Consider the following 10000-nt stretch of genomic DNA (forward strand, 5'->3'; position numbering starts at 1 on the left):
AAATATAGGGAGGCAGCTTACAGCTCATACATGAAACATGAGTTCGATGTGCTTCTAGTCAGACAAACAAGTGTTTAGAAATGTTTCTCAACCATACGGCAAACAACAGCACCAGTCACTGCAACAATATTTCTTTTTGTTAGCATGAAACTGTTCCCAGTTATTAATATAATTTTTTGATTTGCTTTATATTTGGCGGATATATTGCTTTGACTACGCAGTGTGAGAATTTTTCGAATGACATCAAAATGCACACAGGATGTTGTGCATAATTTACATAACATCCTATTAAAATTGACGATGTCAACGACATTTTCTGTGTTTTTTTGTACTCCTGGAAACGAAATACCATAACTAAAAGCCCTCTTCGGCGTCGTGAACGTGACGAAAAATAGAAAAACATGATTACTTTTGGCTCAATCGTTGAGAGACTATAACTTCACTACGCAAAAAAAAAAAAAAAAACCTCGAAAATGCAATCGACAAGCTCCGATTGTCTAGTTGTTCAGAAAAGATTGAAGGCTGAATCATCTTTTAGTCCTCCATCAGAAAATGAAACCGACACAGATAGTGACTCAGGTGCTTTCACAGCTCATCGGCAGCGAAAGTCGAACGTCGATGAAGCACACCGCTTATCCACCCCGGAGATGATCCGTCATGCATTTAACGTCGCGGTCATCAAGGTGAGTTGTTTTCAGTCATTGAAACGGAGCAAATAATATTCCTAGTTCGCTAATCAATGGCCAAAAAGAGGTTAAGATTCTTCAATTATCTTCTGTGGGTAGAAATTATGATGATAATTGTAAAAATTAACTTTGAAGAAGTTCCATGCGCGTTGCCGTTCATCAGGTTTTAGAAAAAAAATTAAAAAGATGAAATTTTCGTCGTTCAGTTGTCAACGGCAATATTTTCATTGTGCAAAGAAGCCGAATCAAGCACCTGTCAAATGATACCTTTGTATTAAAAGTAGCACAAGATCATAAGATAGAGAGTTTCTCTTTTTTCCATTTAATTTATCCATTATTTTCTCACATTTCTTTAAAGACGTGCTTCTTTTGGTCATAAGGCTTTCCGCATTGTCATCTCCTTCAGTGTTCAATGAAAGAAAGAAAAGGCCTTGTTATACAAGTCAAGTTTTTCTAATTTCCGTTTCCTTTATAACTTCACCTTAAATAAAAACAAAAACTGGTCATTTCTCATATTTTCCAGATACATCTTGACGAATATGCGCATATTTTATAGAAACACTGCATTGAAAAACATCACATTTACCAAAAATTCCCTGTTCAGTTACATCCTTTTTTGTGTTTCATATAGAATTTTATTGCCGTATTGCAATGCTAAGACAAATGAATATCACACTACGCACAAAAAGACTCATCAATCAAAGCCAGTCAAATTTTCTTATTTCCTTTTGGCCTCATGGTAAGCGGTTTTTAATTTATAACAGCTTAGATACTCGTTTTGTTTTGTACGCTACCCTGGAGTCGCTAGTTCTGGCTCCTAACTGAGAAATCAGGCCGAAAAGAATATAGGCAATTCAGCATCTCATAGGAATGCTACACGCACTTTATTGCTATTAAGGGCTGGCAGTTTTTCCTGATCTTTTACCGACTGATTGCGTTTAATGGAGAACAGAACTTATGCAAAACTTTCCTCATAAACTTGCACAGCACGAATTCAGGGTAGTTAAAAGCAAGACATTCTAGCTCTCAAGTCGTTTCGTCAATTGGCATTCCCAAGAGAAGAGGCCCACAAAAGAAATGAAAATTCCAGTCATTTTCAGTAATTAGCCAAAAAAAATAACGAATGATTAGAGATTTAGTATCCGCGGAATTGCTGGTTTTCACTCACGTGATCAACAGCCATGTTTTTCAACGAAAACAAAAGGAAGCGTTTGCATAATAATAGAGTTAAATTCCCCGAGGATTTGGTCGGGGCACCAACATGGCCGCCTTTTCTTTGTTTTGGGCACCAACATGGCGGTCGTGACGTCATGTGAAAACCGAGAATTGGTAACAAAGTACAGAAGCGGGTGACCGGGAAAAAAAAGGTGGGGGGGGGGAGGGATGGGGAGGGCAATTTTTGCGCATGACAAAAGGTTCAAGGAAAATCATGCTATACATTAGGGGTGGATCTTGCAAAATTATGAATTGATTTTGTTGTAGACAGTTATACATACACATGGCCCTAAAAATAATTTTGTTTTGACGTTTTCTCAAAATCATGGCAATCATTTCCCCCCCCCGCCTTGCATCTCAGGCCCTCGGCAACCCCTTGCACTTGCACCTCTCCAGCCAAAAAAACCTGTCTACAGGTCTGGATGGCAAAGCAAGAGTGCTTAAAGTAGGGTGTTAATTTATTAACATAACCTGGCGGTGCAAGGGGTGTAAGAGTGGGCCATTAATTTTTGTGCTTGGATTCAAGGGTGGGCTACCGTGGCATTAACTTTTGTTTCACTAAGAGGGATTGGCCACTAAAATTGTGTCTTTCAAATTCGATTTTCGGGCCCACCTACTCCGGTGCTTTATGACCAGTCCCTCAAATAGCAAACGGCAAGCGGCAGTCTGGCAATAAAAGCATGAAAATAAACTTATTTTCTCACGTGTCTCCCTCAATTGAAATGTTGCTAGATGACTGTAGCTAAAAGCCAAAATGAGCTGAATATATGCATAACAAGTTTCTTCGATTTTTGGCAAAACGCAAATTTCAGTCTGATGTTTGCCTTGAGCTTTCTAACCTCAGTGGATTAGGACTTTTATTTGTCTGAGCATACTTTGAATAACAAATCTCGCTGACCAGTCACTTGATATCTTTGCGGTGGTTCCAGTGCGAGTCCACCACGTTTAACTTCGTTCCCAGGGCTTTTTCGGGGACGAGGTTGCACCACCGGGGATTTGATTTTAGCATGTTGCGTTTGATCTGGAATATTTTTTCTGCTCCTTGATGTAAAGCGCATTTGAGTGCATTTATAATATTTAGCAGATAGTAATGCTGCAGCACATTTTTTGATTGTGATATCATCTATCATTGGTAGCCATAGCAACGGTGTATTGAAGTCCGTCGGACTTATTTTAGTTTTCAGAGTTGAGAGAACGGAAGTATGGTAGTTACTGCCATGTTAATAGCACATTCTATACTTAACCATTTCACTGGTAGATTGAGTCAAGGTGAGATGCTTTATCATATGAACTCTTTAACAGAGGGTAAAAATAATAAGCTCAAATTTCACATGTCAGAATTATCTGCAAGAAAGCGAATGATGTAAATTAAAAATCTGTCTAGATTCGCAAAACTTTCACATATACTTCACAGGTCTAAATTGTCTGCAGAAAGAAGTGAAAATGTAACTTAGAATGACAATGTTGAGGATGAAATAAGATCATAATTACTTTATTAAAGTTCCAAAGTTTATGTAGCAGAGAAGCCTGAGTGCTTTACTGTACATCAAATCAAATCACACGGAATCGAAGTACATTCCTTTGCACAGTCGACGTCAGTCACCTACCCCTTTAGTCCTGTTCCGGGACTCCCTCTTACCCCTCCCTGAAAATGGGCCTGGCTTCCAGGCTCATTTTCAGGGCGGGGTAAGAGGGAGTCCCGGAACAGGACTACTACCCCTTGAGATGAAATCCGTAACTGACAAGTTACGTCAAGTCAAGTCAACGGTCAAGCTCACAAGTGATTCGTTCGACATGATTTATGAATCATGCGCTAATAAAGGAGAGATACCAAAGTTACCTTATTGAGGCTGCCTCCTAACTTGAATCAACTGCACGTTATGTAATAAGCTCAATAATGCACGCTTCTGATTGGTTCTCACCTATGATCTATTAGAGAACAGACGTATAGCTCTAGCATATCTCTCTAGGCATTGTCAGCGTAAGGAACAGAAAAATCTTTCTTCATAGGGACTGGAGTATATGTTCGACGAGATAATGGCCATACAAAATCATTTCTTAAGCCATAAAATTGCCACAAGTTGTTTTTGGAAAACGTGACTACCCAACGGAAAATCACATTTTTTGTCAATTGCAAAGCTTTAACAACCTGCTTCTAACTTCGGTTCAATGAGATAAACTAAGAATAAAGCCAGGATCCGAGCCAGGATCCGAGCTAGGATCCGAGCCAGGATTCGAGACCTAACCGAGACCTAACCTAACCTATTAACCGAGACGTACCCTAACCCTAACTAGACCTAACTAGACTAGAACCAACGCAAATAGACCTAACCTATAACCGATTCGAGACCTAACCCAACCGAGAGATTCGAGAATAAATAGCGGAGAAAGCTCATCTTAGCTCGAATCCTGGCTGGAATCCTGGCTGGAATCCTAGCTGGAATCCTGGCTCGGATCCTAGCTCGAATCCTGGCTCGAAGTCTAGGTATCCTCCGGTTCAATTATAGTTCAGCTAGCTAATTTGTAGGAGCGAAAAAACCCGGGGAGAAATGATGTTAGTTGAACGGGAACTTATAATGTGTTCGTTAGCGGATGTTTCCTCATAGATCTTTTCCTGTGCGCCTTGTGTTCATCCACCCAGCATATTTGTACAATACACCATTGTTATCTGCGCTATATTCATATTCATTCTTGAATCCCGTGGCTGGGTTGGAACTGCAGCCAGCTGATTTACGATGGGAGAAACAATTCTCTGCAACTCCATGTAAATTTAGCGGGAATATCATACGAAGAACAAAATACGTTTTAGCATTCTGTATTTATGAAAGGAAATCCATAAGAGTGCAGTTCAGGTCAAGGAAGAAATTTATGATTTCAAGAGAGACATTTATCAAAGATGACTCAGGGATACTTGGAACTGAAATATTATGCGTAACAAAATAATTATTTTATATTGTTCTAGTCTGATTACTGGGTCTCTATCACAATTCTCTGCGAGAATTATTTAACAATAAGATTTACATGAATACGTTTGATTCACTATCTTATTAAAGCTTAATTCGGAATGTTGTTTGACAAACTAAAACTTTTAAATTAGGACATGATTATTCGAGTTGTGAAAAGTAAATATCATTGCTTCGCTTCCTCTGTTGGCCAAATACGGTAAAAAGATCACCTCCCATTAATTTCCACACGAAAGCCTCAAACTGTTGACGCAAAGAAAACTTGGTAACCAAATAACTGATTACGAGATAAGCAATTCCAGATAATTTTCGAGAATTATGCAATCATAATGTTAACAACTTTTCTTAAAAGTTTGTCGTGTTTAAAACAATAGAACATAGTATGCCGCGCTTAAGAAATACGACAAAAAACCAGCGTGCACGCTGCATCAGGGAAGAAAGGCAGAGAGACGACAACTGGCAAACGCTAACGCATTTGGTCCAATTTCGGGTATTTTCATTTAAATGTTTTTTCCTCCTCTTGAGATGACTCTGATTTAAAGTAACTGACGCCAAATAAGCCGTAACACCTTATTCTTTTTTTTTTCTTTATTTAATTATTTTATGTTGTCATCTCGATAAGGCGTAAAGAATTATATTTAACGTGATCGATGACTGCTTCGAATCATTTCTACCCAAGATCAAAAATGCGTTTTGCACTAATCAGTTTTTTTAACCGGATAGGACAATCATGTCGCTATAATTGAAGAATCACAATTTCGTTCCGTTTTCGCGGCTTTCTTACATTAGTCTTTATTTGCTTTCCAAACATTTTTAATTCTTTGTATTTTAGTTCAACATCAATCATGGAAGGAGTTAAAACTTTTCTTACTAAAAAACTGATCTTTTACGAAAATCATTGGCTTAATTAATTGTAATGCATAAGTTCTTTTAGTCAAACTCGCCCACAAATACGTTACAAATGTGGGGCAAAAAACAAGAACATCCCAATTACCACAAGTAATCTGCACATTGATAATCATGAGGATTTTAATTTGGTCAACACAAAGTATACATGTACAAAGGAACTGAAAGGATTAATTGAATACCACAGCAAAACGAAATTTATGTTTTGACAATATTAATATGATCGACCAAGCAGCAAAAAGATCCGTAATGCAGCGGCTTAATAAATACCCAGTACAATTTGTTTACTTTTCCTGCTGAAATATTTAACAGTTTGCTTTTGCAATAAGTACGTTATTTTTAATATAGGTTATCGGCTTATTGCATATACATATAATATTAACAATAAGCTAATGCATGATGCTTTTTTTTTTCCGCTTTGGATATAAATTGTAAACACTTCGTAACACGTAATGTTAAGAAGCGATATTTGCAGCGTCAGTTAATTACCTACTTTAAAACATTGTATCTGATCCCGTCGTCACATATTTTATTCGGAATCGGGGCCTCATCCCTAGGCCATATGAATGATGATTAAAGACTTAGGAATTGATTATGGCACTTTAAAGATAATTTAATTTTTTCTTTTTTCTCTTTCTTTAAATTCATCCGCAATATTTGTCCTTTGGTAAGGTTTGCTGAACAAAACAAATGATAACAATTCAACAGCGCATAACAACAACATATTGAATATTTTTTCCATACAGAGCGTTGAAGACAATATATTTAAACGGACGCTGTCATGGCAATTTTGACGTTTTCTGGTAAAAATTCAATCAATTTTACCTAAAGCGTCCATTTTGAACGCATTCAAAATCATTTCTAAATCATTTGTGACGTGAATTCAAGTAAATCTAGAAGAAAAGGATTGGCCAAAAAGTGTTTTTATCGAATTAAGTGAATTACAACGCGAAAACGTGAAAGGCGTTCACTCAACGGTCTAACGTTTCCAAGTTTAAACCAACTATTTCTTAGCCATCTATTGCCAAAAACAGGTCTAAATAGCTTGTCCATTAAAATAGTTGTTAAACGAAATCAGTTTTGTCATCAGTTTGCGGCCGCTATTAGGAAAACAAATCAGTGCCATTTGGAGTTTTAGTATTACTAAAAATAGCGTGACATTTGCTGCTCTGACAGCAAAGGCAAATTAACTCATTAAGGTGCCTATCACCTCAACAAACGTTTCCGCTTTATTTATTCTCCAAAATCATCCCAAATAGATAGTGTTGTTTATAGAACCTTTTTTATTGAAAATTCATTTTTTTATTCGCTTTGAAAGAAAGGAAAAGAGGTGATATTTTTTTCATCTATAACCGAGCAATGAAGGGAAATGGGTTCGATACCAGGTTGACGTCACAGATTACTGCAGAAGTCTATGACCACTTTTCCCATCAAAAGACTTTTCAATCAAAAGGTTCTGGAAACAACAGAATGTAGTTGGGACGATTATGAATAACACATAAAGTGCGGGAAAGTGTTGTTAAGGTGATAGGCACTTAAAGTTGTCGACAATAAGGATCTTTTCTCCTGACATAAACATTTGTAATCACAATGCTCCTTACTCGGCGTTTTTGCAAAAACCAGCCTTTAGATTTTGGTAAAAAAGGACTTGCCCTTAGCTTTTTCCTGTTCTCTATTAAGGATCGAATATGTTCAACGTATGATAAAACTATATTTTTGTAATTTCATTTTACAGGGAAGAATCAACTTGCGTTTCATCAATAAAGATCATCATGGCGGGCTTCACAAAGCCGTTCTCAATGGCAGCGAATCCGAGGTCGAAAGTCTTATATCGGCTGGGAAAGGTAAGCTAGAAGTTTTCCTGTCAGTTTTTAGCCACCTGTTTGCAAAATTTGTCAGGTTTACTGTCAGTTTAAGCCAGTCACCACGGGACCTCTGCTTGTCAGTGAGTCAGTCAGTCAGTCAGTCAACGAGAAGTGGTAGCACGTTGGTCGCTTAGCACGTACATGATTTTATTTACCCGAGTCCTCGTTACTTGTACATTTTAATTGTTGTGAAGTGACATCTCGAATACCCACGGTCTGCTACGGGAGGCCATTTCTAACCTAGTCAGAGTTTTTCTCGGTCCTGTGGGGACCCATTTCCATTACAAGGGTAACCCTCAGATGGATCACATGGGAATAAAGATAGCACTAAAACTTATAGTCTGATAAATAAGTCGGCTTACGATCAGTCTCTATGTAATACGGTAATGAATCGTTTGAGCGAGTTTACCGCTAGCCTGCGTAGCAAGCGTTTTCGATGTTTGGCCGCGCGAAAAATGGAGCGAGACAATACATGAGGTGGGGGAGTGGGAGGAGAAGGTTTCCTGTCTCGCCCCATTTTTGCGCGGACTAAACACAAAAACTCTCTCAAGTTCCCCGATCGGAAAAGCTTGCAACAGAAGCTAGTTAACTGCCGGTTAGAATGTTTTGAGAACTTAGGCCCAAGCCACCACCTTTCTTGCAGACATAGACGCACACGACGAGTATGGTAAAACGCCACTACACTGTGCTGTCGGTGCACAGAAGCTGGAAATTGTGCAGTGCCTTCTGCGCTACAAACCTGATGTCGATGCACATGATGATCGAGATGACACGCCACTCCACACCGCAACAAGAACAGGCAACCTAGAAATTGTGCTGGTAAGTCCAGTGTATAATTGCACAATCTAAATTTGCTAAAACCACGTAATCCATAGCTGCGTGGCCGCGTATGGCCCACGAAACACCAGCAACGAATTAACGTTCACCTTGTACAGGGTCCATCCCTTGGAACGTATTGGAACATTGTGAGGCCAGCTCGAGAGCCTACCCTAAAATGGCCAGGAATTCACAAGTCTCAAGAAATCGTAATTACTTTAAGGAGTCCAAACAAGGGTACACAATGACAACAATTTCGTCTTCTTCTGACCAATAATAGGCTGATTTAGCAACAGAACGGGAACGTCAGTGGCGACGGCGCGCGCAGAAAAAACACCAATGAGAATTCAGAATAGAGTAGACTCCACTCTTTTCTTCTCTATTCTAAATTCTCATTGGTAGTTTTGCTGCGCGCGACGTCGCCACTGACGTTCCCGTTCTGTTGCTAAATCAGCCTAATAAGTGGAATTAGAGAACTCCATTTTATCACTTTGTAAATCCCATGGCTTTTTGGCAGCATGCTGATTTACCGGTAGTATTTCAAGCCTTCCATTTACGGAATCTTAACTATAGCCAATACAAATTCTTAGGCTATACAAGTGTTGCTACTTACTCTTACGGAGCTTTTTTTGGTTGATTGTAGGCTCTATTGCGTGACGGTCACGCCAATCCCAACGCCATCGGTAATTCTGGATGTACAGCACTCCACATAGCAGCTCATTTAGATCACGTTAATAATGTTGCCATCTGCAAGATTCTGGTACGGTTAAGCCCAACTTGTCAACCCTTTTTGTGAAGCAGGTTTTATTCTGAGAGACTTATCAGTAGAGGCTCATTATTTAATATTTTATTCGTCTTCAATAGCTACAGTACAGTGCAAAGTTACTGTCACGTGATCACAAGAACATGACTCCGATTTCCCATGCTGCCTTGCACGGCAGCTTTGACGTCATGGTTTGTCTGTTTAATCACTGTAAGTATGCATATCCGTGAATCCGATAAAAAAACCTTTAGCTCATAAAAAATCTACGGAGCCTCACACAGAATAAATGTAATATTCTGACAGTTAACAAAGCCTTTTGAATTGCAGCAAAGGGACAAGGAATCTCGCGAGATGACCTTCTTCTTCACGTGGATAACACGGACAGTACATTGCTTCACCTTGCTGTAGAGAGTGGAGTTGCAAAGGTACTCAGCATAGCTTGCCAATAGTAACCAGAGCGTTTAATCTGAGGATAGAAAAAATTTCGATTTCGATATAAATCAGTGTCTCCCGAAAGGCAGGAATTTTAAACAGTAGGATTATTCTTCCCTAGGTCGTCAGTTTTCGTTTTTAATAATAGAGAACTTTAGATTCTAGGACGAGAACGACCACGAGTACGAGATTTTCTCATAGAACAACAGTGAGAACGCGCAAACCAGCGTCATTTTGGCTAGAAAAACGTTATACAGTCGTCATTTTAGTACGAGGTTTTGCAAAAATCACGTCGTGTTAAAACAAGTCGACAACACAGTATCAGTTTTGGCATTTTTCGATTAGCAAAAAGGC

The 10000-nt window shown here is 38.8% G+C and overlaps 1 protein-coding gene across 4 annotated transcripts in view; it reads left to right on the forward strand.

The window, feature by feature from the left end:
- LOC137971118 (transient receptor potential cation channel subfamily A member 1-like) overlaps nt 1-10000 on the forward strand; it is a 48319-nt gene that overhangs the window by 7258 nt on the left and 31061 nt on the right. The window contains exons 1-6 of one of the 4 annotated variants that reach the window (XM_068817955.1): nt 230-683; nt 7506-7614; nt 8279-8454; nt 9095-9211; nt 9316-9424; nt 9542-9639. In XM_068817955.1, coding sequence (XP_068674056.1) covers nt 474-683; nt 7506-7614; nt 8279-8454; nt 9095-9211; nt 9316-9424; nt 9542-9639 — 819 coding nt within the window. In that variant the 5' untranslated portion in view covers nt 230-473. Of the gene's footprint in view, nt 1-229; nt 684-5242; nt 5355-7505; nt 7615-8278; nt 8455-9094; nt 9212-9315; nt 9425-9541; nt 9640-10000 lie in introns of those variants that run through there. The other 3 variants (XM_068817883.1, XM_068818104.1, XM_068818032.1) reach the window with 3 other exon arrangements.

This window comes from Montipora foliosa, chromosome 1, assembly GCF_036669935.1.
Source record: "Montipora foliosa isolate CH-2021 chromosome 1, ASM3666993v2, whole genome shotgun sequence".
In the NCBI taxonomy this organism is placed as follows: Eukaryota; Metazoa; Cnidaria; class Anthozoa; order Scleractinia; family Acroporidae; genus Montipora; species Montipora foliosa.